This window comes from Mobula hypostoma, chromosome 2 (assembly GCF_963921235.1).
Source record: "Mobula hypostoma chromosome 2, sMobHyp1.1, whole genome shotgun sequence".
In the NCBI taxonomy this organism is placed as follows: Eukaryota; Metazoa; Chordata; class Chondrichthyes; order Myliobatiformes; family Myliobatidae; genus Mobula; species Mobula hypostoma.
In genome coordinates, this window is record NC_086098.1 from 160,855,911 (window position 1) to 160,874,941 (window position 19,031).

General features: G+C 45.1%; 1 protein-coding gene across 1 annotated transcript in view; it reads right to left on the reverse strand.

The window, feature by feature from the left end:
• Positions 1-11,654: 11,654 nt before the first annotated feature.
• LOC134342616 (myosin-7-like) overlaps positions 11,655-19,031 on the reverse strand; it is a 137,991-nt gene continuing 130,614 nt past the window's right edge. The window contains exons 39-42 of the mRNA XM_063040949.1: positions 16,591-16,695; positions 13,149-13,244; positions 12,937-13,065; positions 11,655-11,769 (exon numbers count right to left, since the gene is read on the reverse strand). Coding sequence (XP_062897019.1) covers positions 11,758-11,769; positions 12,937-13,065; positions 13,149-13,244; positions 16,591-16,695 — 342 coding nt within the window. The 3' untranslated portion in view covers positions 11,655-11,757. The remainder of the gene's footprint in view (positions 11,770-12,936; positions 13,066-13,148; positions 13,245-16,590; positions 16,696-19,031) is intronic.

Here is a 19,031-nt window from a genome sequence, read left to right on the forward strand (position 1 = left end):
ATAAGCCTACAAGAGGAGAGGCTGTACTTGATCTGGTATTGGAAATGAACCTGGTCGGGTGTCAGGTCTCTCAGTGGGAGAGCATTTTGGAGATAGTGATCTCAATTCTATCTCCTTTTCCATAGCTTTGGAGAGGGATAGGAACAGACAAGTTAGGAAAGCATTTAATTGGAGTAAGGGGAAATATGAGGCTATCAGGCAGGAACTTGGAAGCATAAATTGGAAACAGATGTTCTCAGGGAAATGTATGGCAGAAATGCGGCAAATGTTCAGGGGATATTTGAGTGGCGTTCTTCATTGTTATGTTCCAATGAGACAGGAAAAGGATGGTAGGGTACAAGAGCCATGGTGTACAAAGAATGTTGTAAATCTAGTCAAGAAGAAAACCATATAATACAATTACATCACGGAAACAGGCCATCTCGGCCCTTCTAGTCCATGCTGAACTCTTACTCTCACCAGAAGAAGAGCTTACGAAAGGTTCAAAACACTAGGTAATGATAGAGATCCAGAAGATCATAAGGTTAGCAGGAAGGAGCTTAAGAATGAAATTAGGAGAGCCAGAAAGGGTCATGCAAAGGGCTTGGCGAGCAGGATTAAGGAAAATTACAAGGCATTCTATAAGTATGTGACAAGCAAGAGGATAAGACGTCAGAGAATAGGACCAATCAAGTGTGACAGTGGAAAAGTGTGTATGGAACCGGAGGAGATAGCAGAGGTACTTAGTGAATACTTTACTTCAGTATTCACTATGGAAAAGGATCTTGGCAATTGTAGGGATGAATTACAGCAGACCGAAAAGCTTGAGCATGTAGATATTAAGGAAGATGATGTGATAGAGCTTTTGGAAAGCATCAAGCTGTCGTGGTCTGGTCCGTGGAGTCAGGACTCTGGGTCTTCCAGCTGTCCCTCGTTTGATTGAGTTAAGCATAGGCACCTGATTCCCACCTTGGAGCTTGGAATATAAGTAGCCTTGGGGTTGAGTGTGGGCTGCTGGTTTGTCTCGTCAGTTCCCCTGGGAGCAACCTGCTGGTGGAAGGCTAAAGTGGCTACTTGTCATCATTAGGCTGTGTTGGAGAACCATCGCTTCATGGAGCCTGGCTGTCGGTAGTTGGAGCTGCCTTTGTGGTATGGATTTGGCTGTTTCCTGGGCCAGCTGAGTGGCTGCCAGCCATTCTGAGCAAGGTAGGGATACGGCTGTTTCTGAAGCCAGCTGAGGTTCCTGGCCAAACTGAGACTCGGAACTTCCCCGGTGCAGAGATGGAACTGTCTGTTGTTCTTTGGTGTTTGTCTCTTCTTCTCCTTGCCTCCATGGGGTAAGTCAGGCCATCTTGTCATTGCCCTGCAGAGGGATCTGTCTTGTCTTGTCCTCGCCGCTGTTGGGTAAGTCTGGCCATTCTGCCGTTACCTGCAGAGGGACCTGTCCCATTTTGGTGTGGAGATGAAGTTGAGTCCCGGCCTGTCTTAGGATAAGTCCCGGCTCTGTGTCTGTGTTCTGTCCTGTCTCATGTTAGTGTCATGTTAAAGATGAGTCCCGGCTTGTCGAAGGATAAGTCCCGGCTCTATGTTAATGTTCAGTTCCCAGTCTGTCTCTGAGCTCCAAGAACCCCAGCCTCGAGGATCCCGCAGCCAAGCTCCAAGAACCCCAGCCTCGAGGATCCCGCAGCCAAGCTCCAAGAACCCCAGCCTCGAGGATCCCGCAGCCAAGCTCCAAGAACCCCAGCCTCGAGGATCCCGCAGCCAAGCTCCAAGAACCCCAGCCTCGAGGATCCCGCAGCCAAGCTCCAAGAACCCCAGCCTCGAGGATCCCAAGCCAAGATGAAGTCCCAAGACCCCAGCCTGCAGCCAAGCTCAAGACCCAAGACCACAGCCTTCAGCCAAGACCCCAGCCAGCCTCAAACCTCAAGAGCAAAGACCCCAGCCTGTCTCCAAGCTCAGGCCTCTAGACCCTAGCCACGATCTGTCTTGAAGCCATGTCATGTCCTTACCTGGTTCTGGGGTCCAAGCCCGAGGCAAGACCCAGATTCTGGGTCCTTGTCCAGTCTCGGGCTCAGAGTCCAAGCCTTGTCTCCTAGTTCATGGTTCCTAGTCCAGGGCCTGCTTTCCCTAGCCCAAGTCTGCGTTCTTGTCCCTGCTCCTTTCCTGTATCCTGTCACGTCCCTTCTCCAGTCAAGTCCTGTTCCTTGTACTTCAGTGTGTGTATCTCGCATTTGGATCCGTTCCCAGCACCCCATTGTGACACAAGCTGGATAAGTCTCCGGGACCAGATGAGATGTACCCTAGGCTACTGTGGGAGGCGAGGGAGGAAATTGCTGAACCTCTGGCAATGATCTTGGCATCATCAATGGGGACAAGAGAGGTTCCGGAAGATTGGAGGGTTGCAGATGTTGTTCCCTTATTTAAGAAAGGGAGTAGAGATAACCCAGGAAATTATAGACCAGTGAGTCTGACTTTAGTGGTTGGTATGTTGATGGAGAAGATCCTAAGAGGCAGGATTTGTGAACATTTGGAGAGGGATAATATGATTAGGAATAGTCAGCAAGGCTTTGTCAAAGGCAGGTCGTGCTTTATGAACCTGATTGAATTTTTTGAGGATGTGACTAAACACATTGATGAAGGTAGAGCAGTAGATGTAGTACACTACATTTGGATTTCAGCAAGGCATTTGATAACATACCCATGCCAGGCTTATTGAGAAAGTAAAGAGGCTTGGGATCCAAGGGGACATTGCTTTGTGAATCCAGAACTGGCTTGCCCACAGAAGGCAAAGAGTGGTTGTAGATGGACCATATTTTGCATGGAGGTTGGTGATCAGTGGTGTGCCTCAGGGATCTGTTCTGGGACCCCCTTCTCTCCGTGATTTTTATAAATGACCTGGATGAGGAAGTGGAGGGATTTGTTAGTGAATTTGCCGATGACACAAAGGTTGGGGGTGTTGTGGATAGTGTGGACGGCTGTCAGAGGTTACTGCGAGACATTGATAGGATGCAAAACTGGGCTGAGAAGTGGCAGATGGAGTTCAACCCAGATAAGTGTGAGGTGTTCATTTTGGTAGGTCAAATATGATGGCAGAATGTAGCATAAATGGTAAGACTCTTGGCAGTGTGGAGGATCAGGAGGATCAGCGGGATCTTGGGGTCCAAGTCCATAGGACACTCAAAGCTGCTACGCTGGTCGACTCTGTGGTTAAGAAGGCATATAGTGCATTGGCTTTCATTAACCATGGGATTGAGTTTAAGAGCTGAGAGGTAATGTTATAGCTTTATAGGACCCTGGTTGGACTCCACTTGGAGTACTGTGCTCAGTTCTGGTCACCTCACTACAGGAAGGATGTGGAAACTATAGAAAGGGTGCAGAGGAGATTTACAAGGATGTTGCCTGGATTGGAGAGCATGCTTTATGAGAATAGGTTGAGTGAACTTGGCCTTTTCTCCTTGGAGTGGTGAAGGATGAGAGGTGACCCGACAGAGCTGTACAAGATGATGAGAGGCATTGATCATGTGGATAGTCAGAGGCTGAAATGGCTAACATGAGTGGGGACAGTTTTAAGGTGCTCGGAAGTAGCTACAGAGGAGACGTCAGGGGTAAGTTTTTTTAAACGCAGAGAATTGTGAGTGCATGGAATGGGCTGCCTCCAACTGTGGTGGAGGCGGATACAATAGGGTCTTTTAAGAAGCTCCTCGATAGGTACATGGAGCTTAGGAAAATAGAGGGCTATGGATAACCCTAGGTAATTTCTAAAGTAAGTACGTGTTCAGCACAGCATTGTGGGCCAAAGGACCTCTATTGTGCTGTAGGTTTTCTATGTTACTCTATTCTAGTCCTCTCGAAATGTTGCATGTTAACATCGCATTTGCCTTTCTCACCACAGACTCAACCTGCAAATTAACCTTTAGGAAATCCTGCACAGTGACCTAAACCCCTTTGCACCACAGATTTTAAAATTTTCTCTCCATTTAATAAAATAGTCTACACTTTTATTTCCTCTACCAAAGTGCATGACCATACAGTTCCTTTCACTGTATTCCATCTGCCATTTCTTTGCCCATTCTTTTCTATCCTTCTGCGGCCTCCCTATTCCTCAAAGCTATCTGCCCCTCCATCTATCTTCGCACCGTCTGCAAACTTTGCAACAAAGTCATCAATTCCATCATCCAAATCATTGACAGAAAACATAAAACGAATCAGTCCCAACACGGATACCTGTGGAAATGTACTAGTCACCAGCAGTCACCCACAAAAGGCTTCCTTTATTTCCACTCTTTGCCTCCAGCCTATTAGCCACTACTTATCCATGCGTTTATCTTTCCTGTAATACCATGGGCTCTTAATTAACCTTGTCAAAGGCCTTCTGAAAATTAAAGTACAGTACACGACATCAACAAATTCTCCTTGGTCTATCCTGCTTGTTATTTCTTCAAAGATTTCTAACAGCTTTTTCAGGCAAGATTTTCCTTTGAGGAAGCCATGCCTCAAAATAAATATGGCCTATTTTATAATGTGCCTCCAAGTACCCTGAGACCTCATCCTTGATAATTGACTCCAACATCTTCCCAACCACTGAGGTCAGGCTAACTGGCCTATAGTTTCCTTTCTTCTGCCTCTCTCCCTCCTTGAAGAGTAGTGTGATATTTGCTATTTTCCAGACCTCTGGAACCATTCCAGAATCTAGTGATTCTTGAAAGGTCATTACTAATGCCTCCACAATCTCTTCAGCCACCTCTTTCAGAACCCTAGGGAGTAGATAATCTGGTACAGGTGACTTATCTACCTTCAGACCTTTCAGTTTTCCGAGAACCTTCTCCCTAGAAATAGCAACTCCACACACTTCCACCCCCTGACATTCTCGGACTTCCACCATACTGCTAGTGTTGTCTATAGTGAAGACTGATGCAAACCTATCAAATGTTGAAAGGACTAGATAGGGTGGATGTGAAGAGGATGTTTCCTCTGGTGAGGGTATCCAGAACTAGAAGGCACAGTCTCAAAATTGAGGGGTGATCTTTTACAACGCAGTTAAGGAGGATTTTTTTAGCCAGAGAGTCGTGAATCTACTCTCTGCCACAGACTGCAGTGGAGGCCAAGTCCGTGGGTATACTTAATGCAGAAGCTGATAGTTTCCTGATCGGTCAGGGCATCAAAGGTTAGGCCAAGAAGGCAGGCGTATGGAGTTGAGTGGGATCAAGATCAACCATTATGGAATGACGGAGCAGACTCGATGGGCTGAATAGCCTAATTCAGTTCCTATGTCTTATGGTCTAAAATACTTGTTGAGTTTGTCTGCCATTTCCTTGCACCCTATTACTACATCTCCGGCATCTACTCTCACCTCTCTTTTATACTTTATGTACCTGAAGAAACTTCTGGTGTCCTCTTTAATATTATTGGCTAGCTTATTGAGGCACGACTGCACAAGGATTGGGGCACGACTGTGCAAGTGCGTGGACGTAAGCCAGGTAGAACAACCAGAAGAGTTTAAAAGGAGACAGCTTTTTAGAGTGGGCGTTATAGTAGAGCGAGGCATAGTAGGAAGGCTTTGGCTCAATGGGGCTTCAGTGATAAAGGGTCGAGGCGAAGTACATTACATATGTAGAATACAGACAGAAAATATGTATATGAGGCTGGTGTTTTGTTCTCGGTGTCAGACGTGGGAAGTCCTGGAGACTCCCGAACAGCCACATCTGTGCCAGGTGCATCGAGCAGCAGCTCCTTACGGACTGCGTTAGGGAACTGGAGATGCAGCTTGATGACCTTCATCTGGTCAGGAAATTACAGACCAGTGAGTCTTACTTCAGCGGTTGGTAAGTTGATGGAGAAGATCCTGAGAGGCAGGATTTATGAACATTTGGAGAGGCATAATATGATTAGGAATAGTCAGCATGGCTTTGTCAAAGGCAGGTCGTGCCTTATGAGCCTGATTGAATTTTTTGAAGATGTGACTAAACACATTGATGAAGGTAGAGCAGTAGATGTAGTGTATATGGATTTCAGCAAGGCATTTGATAAGGTACCCCATGCAAGGCTTATTGAGAAAGTAAGGAGGCATGGGATCCAAGAGGACATTGCTTTGTGGATCCAGAACTGGCTTGCCCACAGAGGCAAAGAGTGGTTGTAGACAGGTCATATTCTGCATGGAGGTCTGTGACCAGTGGTGTGCCTCAGGGATCTGTTCTGGGACCCTTATTCTTCGTGAATTTTATAAATGACCTGGATGAGGAAGTGGGGGTGGGGGTGGAATAGGTTAGTAAGTTTGCTGATGACACAAAGGTTGGGGGTGTTGTGGATAGTGTGGAGGGCTGTCAGAGGTTACAACGGAACAATGATAGGATGCAAATGGGGCTGTGAAGTGGCAGATGGATGTTCATTTTGGTAGGTCAAATATGATGGCAGAATATAGCATTAATAGTAAGACTCTTGGCAGTGTGGAGGATCAGAGGAATCTTGGGGTCCAAGTCCATAGGACACTCAAGGCTGCTGCACAGGTTGACTCTGTGGTTAAGAAGGCATACGGTGCATTGGCCTTCATCAATTGTGGAATTGAGTTTAGGAGCCAAGAGGTAATGTTGCAGCTATATAGGACCCCGGTCAGACCCCATTTGGAGTACTGTGCTCAGTTCTGGTCGCCTCACTACTGGAAGGATGTGGAAACCATAGAAAGGGTGCAGAGGAGATTTACAAGGACGTTGCCTGGATTGGGGAGCATGCCTTATGAGAATAGGTTGAGTGAACTCGGCCTTTTCTCCTTGGAGTGACAGAGGATGAGAGGTGACCTGATAGAGGTGTACAAGATGATGAGAGGCATTGATCGTGCAGATTGTAAGAGGCTTTTTCCCAAGGCTGAAATGGCTAGCATGAGAAGGCACAGTTTTAAGGTGCTTGGAAGTAGGTACAGAGGAGATGTCAGGGGTAAGTATTTTTACACAGGGAGTGGTGACTGCGTGGAATGGGATGCCGGCAACGGTAGTGGAGGTGAATACGATAGAGTCTTTCAAGAGACTTAAAAAAGAATCTTAGAAAAATAGAGGGCTATGGGTAACCCTAGGTAATTTCTAATTTAAGGACATGTTCAGCACAGTTTTGGGGCCGAAGGGCCTGTTTTCTATGTTTCTACCTTCATATCCATCTTTTCCTTCTTTATGACTTTTTCAGCTGCCTTCTGTTAGTTTTTAAAAGCTTCCCAATCCTCTAACTTCTAACTAATATTTGCACTATTATTTAACCTCCCTTTGGCTTTTATGTTGGCTTTGACTTCTTGTCAGCCACAGTTGTGTCATTTTGCCTGTAGAATACTTCATCCTCTTTGTGAAGTACAAGTCCTGTGCCTTCAGAATTGCTCCCAGAAATTCCAGCCATTGCTGCTGTGCTGTCATCCCTGCCAGTGTTCTCGTCCAATCAGTTTTGGCCAACTCCTCTTTCATGTTTCTGTAATTCCCTTTACTCCACTGTAATACTAATGCTTCTGACTTTAGCTTCTTCTCAAATTACAGGGTGAATTCTACCATATTGTGATCACTGGCCCTTAAGCTCTAAAGAGTTCCAGTTCATTGCACAATACCCAATCCAGAATAGCTGATCTCCCAGAGGGCTCAAACACAAGCTCCTCTTTAAAAAAAACCCGTCATATCAGCATTCTAGAAGTTCCTGCTCATGGGATCCAGCACCAACATGATTTTCCCAATCTACCTGCATATTGAAATCCTCCATGACTATTGTAGCCTGCCCTTTTGACATGCATTTTCTATCTCCCTTTGTTACATGTAGACTAATCTTTACTGCTGTTTGGGAGTCTCTAAATAATTCCCACCAGGGTCATTTTCCCTGTGCATTTCCTTAACTCTACCCACAATGATTCTACACTTACTGACCCTGTGTCATCTCTTTGTGATGATTTGATTTCATTTTTATGAACACATAAAAATGTGTGGCCACCCCTCTGCCCACCTGCCTGTCCTTGGAAGTTAAGCTCCCAGCTATAATCTTCTATCAGCCATGATTCAGTAATGCCTACAACATCATACATGCCAATCTGTAACTGTGCATCAACCTTGTTGAATTGAATTGATTTTATTTCTTACATCCTTCACACACATGGAATAAAAATCTTTATGTTACTGTATGTACAATGTACAATTTATAGTAAATTGTAATAAATAATATGTACAGTAAGATGTACAACAGAACAATCAATATAACTTAGAAATACAATTGTGTCAGCGTGAATTAATGAGGAATATAATCAGGATGGCCTGGTGGAAGAAGCTGTCCCGGAGTCTGTTGGTCCTGGCTTTTATGCTGCAGTACCATTTCCCAGGTGGTAGCAACTGGAACAGTTTGTAGTTAGGGTGACTCGGGACCCAGTGATCCTTTGGGCCCTTTTTACACACCTGTCTTTGTAAACGTCCTGAATCATGGGAAGTTCACATCTACAGATGAGCTGGGCTGTCCGCACGACTCTCTGCAGAGTCCTGTGATTAAGGGACGTACAGTTTCCACACCATGCAGTGATGCAGCCAGTCAGGATGCTCTCAATTGTACCTCTATAGAAAGTTCTTCAGATCTGGGGGCCCACACCAAACTTCTTCAACCGTCTGAGATGAAAGAGGCACTGTTGTGCCTTTTTCACCACACAGCCAGTATGTGCAGACCAAGTGAGGTCCTCGGTGATGTGTATGCAAAGGAACTTAAAGCTGTTCATCCTCTCAACCCCAGATCCATTGATGTCAATAAGGGTGAGCCTGTCTCCATTCCTCCTGTAGTCCACAACCAGCTCCTTTGTTTTTGCGACATTGAGGGAGAGGTTGTTTTCTTGACACCACTGTATCAGGGTGATGACTTCTTCTCTGTTGGCTGTCTCATTATTATTTGAGATGAGGCCCATCTGCAAATTATAATTGTAGTATATCTGCAAATTTAATTAGCAGATTGGAGTTGTGGATGGCAACAGTCAGGGGTATACAGAGAGTAAAGGAGGGGGCATAGGGCACAGCCTGGAGGGGCACCTGTGATGAGGGCCAGAGGGGCGGAGGTGAGGGAGCCCACTCTTACCACCTCCAGCAATCTGACAGGAAGTCCAGGATCCAGCTACACAAGGCAGGGTGAAGGCTAAGGTCTCTGAGCTTCTCGTCGATCCTGGAGGGAATTATGGTGTTGAATGCTGTACTGTAGTCCAAGAACAGCATTCTCACATAAGCATACCCCCTCTCCAGGTGTGTAGAGCTGTGGCTATTGCGCCATCTGTTGATTGGTTGTGTTGGCAGGTGAATTGTAGGGGGTCCTTATTCATATATTGCGCGCATTCAAAAATAATATCTTCAGTCCTCTATTCACCCTTTTTGATTTTGTCTGCCTTTTACATTGCAACTCATCCTGTTGACTGCAATTTTGCCCAATCATCAGCCTCTCCTTACTAGGAGCCTTACTGCACATTGCCTCTGTTTGTAATCCAAATGCCACTCCGGTTCTCATCTCCCTGCCAAATTAGTACAAATCCTCCCGAGCAGCCCTTATCTCTCTTTGTATCTATGATTTTAGTACCAATGTGCACTACTCTAGCAATTCCCTCACCCCCTCTCCTTTCAAAATGTTCCATTCCTAATCTGAGTCATCCCTGAGCCTTCTACCTGTAGGCCAAGACCAGTCTGGGATTTTGTTTTGACAGAAGTGCCTCTCAGTTTCTCTCAAAGAATCCCCCTGCATTACTACTCCCCTTGCCACCTTCAGCTGTGTCATCCAGATACTGATTAGACGTGCGAGCAAATGACAAACTACCTTGATGTTGCTTAAAATGTCCATTCCATTGGTCAATGTGAAGGGGCTTTGAAACTTGCTGAGTACATGTTTCTGTGACCTCTGCCATAATCCGTCTGTACAGTGGCTTCAGAGGATCAGTGGTAAGCCCAGGTGTATTTGTTTGTGGACAGTGAAAGGGGACGAGATGACCGCTCCTGCCAGTAAGTCACTGACAGATGGGATCTGTGCATTTTATGTATAATCATTGCCTCAGTGATCAGTCTGTGAGGGGTGAGTTTTGGGGGCTGCTTTAGATTTAGTCCTTTTTCCCAGTCCCAAGTCCTGCACACTGAAAGGGCATCACCCCTCTCCCAGTCAGAAGGAATAATTCTGGATCTCATTCCCTTCAGCCCAGATCAGTGTTGCTTCACTCGGAGACTTCTGAAGGAAGGCAGGACATGGATTTTGCCGCCTCAGTTCATGTTGTGCATAGAATTGTATCGCATGGAGATGGGCCCTCAGCCCAACTGACCACCTTTCAGTAATAATCTTCTCACCCGGCACGCAGTCCTTTCGTTCTAAATGATTCAAGTGCTCAATCTAGAAATTAAATACTGTCAGTGAGCTAGCTTCAACCACTCTCTCTGGCAGTACATACCAAATACTTCACTCTCTCTCAGCTAAAGTCCATCTCATATCCCCTTTAAATGTCTTCTTATTACCTTAATTTATGTCCTCTCATTTTATCTACGTCTATGGGGAAAATTTCCTCCAGTCTACCCATCTGATCCCCTCATCACTTTATGTCTCTCAATCATGTTCTCTCTTAAAAACCTCCACTCCAGGAGATTGAGAGAACTCTTAAAAGTTTCTACTTATTACTGATGTCAAGGCAAACCTCTCCATCATGATCACACCCTTCCTATTATTTCGGTGACCAGAACTGCATACAGTATTCCAGCTGATATCTGACTGATGTTTTCTAAAGCTGGAACAAGACCTCAACTCTGTGGTCATTGTCCTGATCAAGGAAAGTGTGGATCCCATTTACCTTCCTAAACGTGCTTTCCACCTGTGCTACCTCCTTCCACAATCTATGCACCTGTTTTCCAATGCTCCTTTGCTCCTCCGTACTCCCCAAATCATTTCTGGTCTATGTCCAAGTCTCTCGTGCTCCCAAAATGCAACATCTCATGTTGATCTGAATTAAATTCCATCTGTTTTTTTCAGCCCATCTCAGCAACATATCAATACCTCTCTGCACCTTCAGACTACTTTCTACACTGTCCACAACTCTGCCAACCAGTGAATTTACTGATCATGTTTCTTACACCCACATACAGTATATGGTAAACAGCTGGCGATGAGGAGCATCTGTCAGAAGAAACAAACTGTTGAAGTTTCTGATTCAGAAACGTCAAAGATTCCTTTCCTCCTGTAGATTGTCTGATAATGCTCAGCCTTTCCAAGTGATTATTAATCCTCTTCCTCAGAATAATTCTCCAGCATCTTGTGCTCAAAGGTCCATAGTTGCCAGGCTTCTCTCTTAAAGGAGTGCCATGTTTGCGATCATCCCGTCATCTGATTTCTACCATCTGCAAAATCTCTTATGATACCTCATCTGTTTCCAGTGAAGATTTAAGATTCTCAGCCAGAGCCCCAGCAATCTCTCCCTTGCCTTCCTTGGCAGCCTGGGATATATCCCATCTGTCAAAGAATTTATCCACCTTAAAATCCACCAAGGCATTAATTACCTCTGTTATTAATGGAGATAGTCTCCAGCCTCTTCACCTCTTTACCAGCTTGCTGTCCTGGTATTTCAGTTTTGACCTGAAGGTTAGTACTTAAATCTAACCATTTGAGATATGTACCACAGTTTGTATACAAAAGCCTACCATTCAAAAAGATCAGTCCCAAGATAGAGCTGTATCATTATTTGCTTTATTCACACAGGATTTGCTGCACTAAAACTACACAGAAACAGAAAGCAGAAGGGCGCTGTGTCAGATAATTCTTGCAGTCTGAACTTCATTCTTCATGCTGAATGGGGCAGGGGTGGATGAAGAGAGAAGAAAATACATTAGAGAACACTAAATCTGATAGGATCAGTGGCCTCTCTTCAGAGCTGTGAGGGTCAGACAGGTGTGCTGATGGTGTTGTAGCAGTTCCTACAATGCATGTCGGCTGACTTCAGAACAATAGAGTTCTAACGCTCTATTTTTCTGACCTCTGGACTTTAAATCAAGGCACCTAGTAGGTGACAACTAGAAGTTTGTATATGGAGTTATTTTTTAATGTCTGTGGGGCTTTGAGCCTTTACCATACTATACTTTGAGTACAGCCAGTGCTCAGGAAAGGAGTAGTGACACAATACAACTATTGTCCACATATGCAGTATTGCATTCATAGTTATCCTCCTGCTGTTGATGTATGTATAGATTTTCTTTAATTGGACTTGTGAAGGATGTTTCCTGGCCCCTCCTGTCTCTCCTAATTCATTCCCTTTCTCCTGTTCCCTTTCCACCATCCAGGGACTGGAGTTTGGCAAAAGTCTTCCCCCTTTTCAAGCAAGGCAGCAGAGAAAATCCTGATAACTACAGACCTGTGAACCTAACAACAGTGGTAGGGAAGAGGATGTATGATCATTGGAAGGGCAGGAACTAACCAAAGACACTAAATAGTTTGTCAAGAACAGATCCTGTCCGACCAAATTGTCTGAATTCTTTGACGAGAACCAAAATGTAACAATGAGAGCTGGGTGGTAGATGTGATTTATGTGATTTTAGTAAAGGTTTAGTCAAGATCCACACAAGAGACTGGGTCATTAGGGCAAAGGGATACAGGACAAGGCCATAAACTGGATCAAAGATTGGCTTGGCACAATAACAGACAGTGGGTGATGGTAGAAGACTATTTTTATGATTGGAAGTCTGTGATTAGTGTTGTCCCATGTGCATTGGTGCTGGAACCGTTGTTCTTTGTAATATTTATGAGTGATTTGGAAGAGAAGATCTGTAAGTTTGTGATAAAATCATAAGACACAGGAGTAGAATTAGGCCATTTGACTCACCGTGTCTTCTCCACCATCGTGACTGATTTATTTTCCTTCGCAACTCCATTTTCCTGCCTTCTCCCCTTAACCTTTCATGCCCTGACTAACTGGATCTTTAGCGTAATTGGGGTAAAGCTGCCTGTTTCCTTTCATACCTTGATGTCCCTGGATTTAACTCTGAGCTTGTTGACCTGGGTCTCTGCTATCTCAGCACGTTCCTCAGCATCATCCAGTTCACGCTGCAGTGTTCTGAACTTGGCGAAGTTGGTGCTGGCATTTCCCTCCTGTAATAAGATCACAGTGCTGTTATCTAGCTGATCGAACAGTGCATGAATGTGGAAAACTTGCAATGTACAGGCCAACTCACAGCTTCTTCAGCCTGACGCTTGTAGCTCTTCACTTTCAGCTGCAGTTTGTCAATGAGATCTTGCATACAAATAATGTTCTTCTTATCCTCTTCACCCTGGGCAAAAATTGTCAGGTTAAAACCAAATCTCAAATTTCATGGATGAATGTTTAAAACTTTCCATCCAATGCTGAAAATAGCATGGACGATAGACTAAAGCGTGACTGCTGACAAACTGTATAACCTGCAGTAACTGATGGAGTGATTCTGTTTTCCTGAATAGAGCTGTTACAAGTTGTAGGTTTCAGAGGCCAGAAAAACGTGACAGTATAAAACTGTGCAGATGCTAGAATTCCAAAATAAAAAATGGAAAATGTTGGAAACCTTCATAAAGTCAACAATGACTGTGGAGGGTAAGTTCAGGTTCCAGATAAACAGCCTTTGACCCTGACTTCTAACACTCAGATAACTGATAACCTGAAAAATGTCAAACTGCTAAATGCCAGAGCAGTGATGAGATTTCTGATCTTCAAACCAGAACTATTATTCCTTTTGGTCTATCAAACACTACCAGAACTCAACCTTGGGTTACTAAGGAATAATTATATTAACCAGAGTTGAGGTAATTATGGAAGGGGAATATATTTCCCCTAGAAGGACATCATGGCAGACTTTTTACCAGCCGATGTTAGAGGTTCCAGGAGGACTAAGTGTGTTCATGTCTGTGAAGTGAACACTGGAAAACCTATTCCAAAAGATGTATTCCAACCACCCGACCCCCGTCTCTATACGCATTCTAATCACACTCTCTCTATATGCAGTCAGGAGCGGACAGGTCAAAAACCTGTAAAGGAAGGGGAGTAAGCTTCACCGTCAACAATGTTTGCTGTGACCCTCGGAATGTGCATGCCCTCAAATCCTTTTGTTCCCCAGACCTGGAATACCTGGTGCTGCTGTGCAGACCCTAATGGCTGCCTATGGAGTTCATGGCTGTTATCATCACAGCGGTGTACATTCCACCACAGGCTGATACTGACCTGACTCTCAAGAAATTGTACAAGACCATCCAGGTGAGCACTCATGAAGCTAACACACTCGAACACTGCTATACTCCCTTGTGCAACGCTTGCAAAGCTCTCCTTCACTCAGCTTTTGGAAAATCAGACCACTCATTGATCCTGCTTTTGCCGAAGCTGAAACAAGAGGCAACCATAGTTAAAACCGTCCACTGTTGGTCCAACCAATTGGTCTCCACGCTGCAGGACTGCTTCGATGACATCGATGGGAATGTCTCCCATGATGAGGATGTCTCCAAGTTCACTGATGGAGTCACGTGCTTCATTCAGAAGTGCATCAATGATGTTGTCCCCCAGAAGTCGGTCAGAGCCTTCCCGAACCAGAAACCCTAGTTCCGTGCGAGCAGCACTTCCCATGTGACACAGAGCTTACGCTGCTGGCTACCAGCAGGAGCTCAAGAAAATCAGTTACCATCTGCGCAAAGCTATCAAGGCTGTGAAACAACAATACAGGGACAATATTGAGTCGAGATTCACAACGAATAGCACACGTGGCTTGTGGCGAGGGCTGTATACCATCACAGGCTTCAAAGCCAAACGTTGTGGTGCTGCCAATATCGCGGCCTCTCTCCCAGGTGAGCTCAATCACTTTTACACTCGGTTCGATGTCGCTAACTCTGAGCCTCCGAGGAAAGCCACCACTACAACCTGCAACCTGGTCATCTCTGAGGCTGAGGTACGCAGATGTTTCCAACGAGTGGACAGTCGCAAGGCTGTAGGACCGGACGGTATCCCAGGGCGAGTACTCAGGATGTGCACAGCACAACTGACAAGTGTGTTTACAGATATTTTCAATCTCTCCCTCTCCCAGTGTGGAGTGCCCTCCTGCTTTAAATTATCCACCATTGTCCCTGTACCAAAAAAGACCAAGGTAATGTACCTGAACAACTGGTGTCCTGTCGCACTCACCTCAATGATAAACAAATGCTTTGAGAGGCTGGTCAAGGATTACATGTGCAGCACGCTACCACCCAAACTGGACCCCCTACAATTCACCCACCAACACAACCGATCGACAGACGATGCAATAGCCACTGCTCTACATACCGTCCTTACACATCTGGAGAAGAAAGATGGTTATGTGAGAATGCTGTTCTTGGACTACAGTTCAGCATTCAACACCATAAATCCCTCCAGGCTCGACAAGAAGCTCAGAGACCTCGGCCTTCACCCTGCCTTGTGCAGCTGGATCCTGGACTTCCTGTCAGATTGCTGACAGGTTGTAAGAGTGAGCTCCCTCACCTCCAACCCTCTGACTTTCAATACAGGAGCCCTTCAGAGCTGTGTACTGAGTCCCCTCCTTTACTCCCTGTATATCCATGACTGTATCACCACCCACATCTCCAATCTGCTAATTAAATTTGACGATGACACTAAATTGATTGACCTTATCTCAAACAATAACGAGGTGGCCTGCAGGGAAGAAGTCATCTCTCTGACATAGTGGTGTCAAGAAAACAACCTCTCCCTCAATGTCGCAAAAACAAAGGAGCTGGATGTGGACTACAGGAGGAATGGAGAATGGCTATCCCCTATTGACATCAATGGATCTGGGGTTGTGAGGTCCCCCAGCTTTAAGTCCCCCGGCATCCACATCACTGAGGACCTCACGTGGTCTGTACACACCAGCTGGGTGGTGAAAAAGGCACAACAGTGCGTCTTTCTCCACAGACGGTTGAAGAAGTTTGGTACGGCCCCCCAAATCCTAAGAGCTTTCTACAGGGGCACAACTGAGAGTATCCTGACTGGCTGCATCAATGCCTGGTATGGGAACTGTACCTCCCTCAATCGTCAGACTCTGCAGAGAGTGGTGTGGACAGCCCAGCGCATCTGTAGTTGTGAACTTCCCATGATTGAGGACATTTTCAAAGACAGGTGTGAAAAAAGGGCCCGAAGGGACATTGGGGACCCAAATCACCCCAACCACAAACTGTTCCAGCTGCTACCATCTGGGAAATGGTACTGCAGCATAAAAGCCAGGACCAACAGGCTCCAGGACAGCTTCTTCCACCAGGCCATCAGGCTGATGAACTCACGCTGATTTGAGTGTACTCTATATTACATTGACTGTTCTATTCATTATCAATTACTATGATTGCACATTGGGACATTTAGATGGAGATGTACCATAAAGATTTTTTACTCCTCATGTATGCGAAAGATGTAAGAAATAAAGTCAATTCAATTCAATTCTAACCACCCACTCTCTATATACATGTACAGCCAGGAAGCATTCTAATCACACTCAGTGTGAAAGGCGGAAGAAGCTTGTGCTAATTAGCCAGTCTAGTTCTTCTGTGAGGCAGGAACTATGGCAAAAGATGGGATAGGTTGGTGAATGTTTTGCATTATACAGCAGCATGTCACCAGCTCCTCTCCTACTGTACCTGGTAGGTCAGTTCTTTGATCCTTCTCTCGTACTTTCGCAGGCCTTTCAATGACTCTGCATTTTTCCTCTGCTCGGACTCCAGCTCAGATTCCAGCTCCCTCACCTGGGAAATAAAGAAAATGAGTAATATGTCACTGAAATGGCTGTACTCACATTAGCAGTTTTAATCATCTTTCCAGCGAGTTTAGACATCAGCGGAACCAGCTTCTGTCTACATTTGTTGCCTCAGCAAAGCAGCCAGCATCATCAAAGGCCCCCACCCACCCCAGACACTCTCTCCTCTCCCCTCTCCCATCAGGCGCAGATACAAAAGCTCGAAAGCCTGTCCCATCAGGCTCATGGACAGCTTCTATCCCGCTGTTAGCGACTGACTGGTCCACTAGTATGATAAGATGGACTCCTAGCCTCCCATTCTACCTCGTTACAGTTTTGCACCCTTATTCTCTGCTTGCACTGCACTTTCCCATGACTGCAACATTTTATTTTGCATTCTGTTACTGTTTTACCTTGCACTATCTCAGTGCACTGTTGTAATGAAATGATGTGTACAGATGCATATAAAGCAGTTTTCACTGTACCTCAGTACATGTGACAGTAATAAACACATTAATCAACTTAACATTTATCGAAACAAGCTGTATTCTTCTTTTTTAATATAAAAGGCACCAAGATGAGGAATGAGTAATTAAAATTTTCTTCAATTTGGACAAGTATGTGGATGGGAGTACGGAGGGCTGTGGTCCAGGTGCAGGTTGGTGGGACTAGGCAGAGAGACAGTTCAGCACAGACTTGATGGGCTGAAGGGCCTGTTTCTGTGCTGTAGTGTCCTACGACTCTACGAAAAAATGGAACAACCAATTTTGTGCAAGTAATTGGAAAATAATTGTTTACATTTGTGTTCAGAAAATGGGGAGCAATGAACAGACTTGGCCTTTATTATCTAGAGTCTAAAAGGATGAGGATCATTGGTTTACAGGACTCGGCAGTGTGGATGCAGCAGAAATCCTTCCTCTCATTCAGGAGTTTACGACCAGAACAAGTAGGAAAAAATTCTTCATGCAGAGGTGATGGAGCCTTAGTGACAGGAGAAAGTGAAAGGATTGGAGGATTGTTCCGCAGTTTAAGCAAGGCTCTAAACATAAACCAGGAAATTGTAGCTGGTGAGTTTGATATCAGTTGTGGGAAAGTTATTGGGTAGATTTGGATAGACATGGACTGATTAGGGATAGTCAGCATAGCTTTGTGTGTGTTAGGTTGTGTCTAACCAATTTTATAGTTTTTCGAGGAAGTTACCAGGAAAGTGGATGAAGACATGGCAATGGATGTTGTCTAAATGGACTTTAGCAAGGAACTTGATAAGGTCCCACATGAAAGGTTAGTTAAGAAGGTTTAGTTGCTCAGCTTTCAAGGTGCGGTAGTAAATTGGATTAGACATTGGCTTTCTGGGAGAAGTGAGAGAGTTATAGTAGATGGTTGCCTCTCTGATGGGAGGCCTGTGACTAGTGGAGTGCCGCAGGTATCGGTGTTCGTCTTCTATGTCAATGATCTGGATGATAATGTGGTTAACCAGATGAGCAAATTTGTGGATGACACCAAGATTAGGGGTGTAGTCGACAGTGAGGAAGACTATTATGGCTTGCTCAAGGATTTGGACCAGCTGGAAAGATGGGCTGCAAAATAGCAGATGGAATTTACTGCAGGCAAGTGTGGGCTGTTGCAATTTGCTAAGACCAACCAGAGTAGGTCTAACAGAGTGAACAGTAGGGCACTGAGGAGTGCGGTGTTACAAGGGGATCTGGAAATACAGGTCCACAGTTCATTGAAAGTGGCATCACAGGATAAGGTCATAAAGAAAGCTGTTGGCACATTGGCCTTCATAAATCAGAGCATTGAGTACGGGAAATAGGATGTTATGTTGAAGTTGTATAGATATTGGTGAGGTGTAATTTTGAGTACTGTGTGCAGTTTTGGTTATCTACCCACAGGAAAGATGTAAATAAAACCATAAGACAATAAGATATAGCAGCAGAATTAGGCCATCTGGCCCATTGCGACTGCTCCGGCTTTTCTCTCAGCCCCAATATCCTGCCTTCACCCCATTTCCCTTCATGCACTGACCAATCAAGAATTGAGCAGCCTCTGCCTTAAATATACTGTACATATAGACATGGCCTCCACAGCTGCCTGTGGCAAAGAATTCCACATATTCACCACTCACAGGCTAAATAAATTCCTCCTCATCTTCATTCTAAAAGGACACCCCTCTATTCTGAGGCTGTGTTCTCTGGTCTTGGACTCTCCCACCATAGGAAGCATCCTCTCCACATCCACCCTATCGAGTCCTTTCACCATTCGATAAGTTTCAATGAGCTCACCTGCTTTCTTCTGAATTTCAGTGAATAAAGGCCCAGAGCCATCAAATTCTCTTCATATGACAAG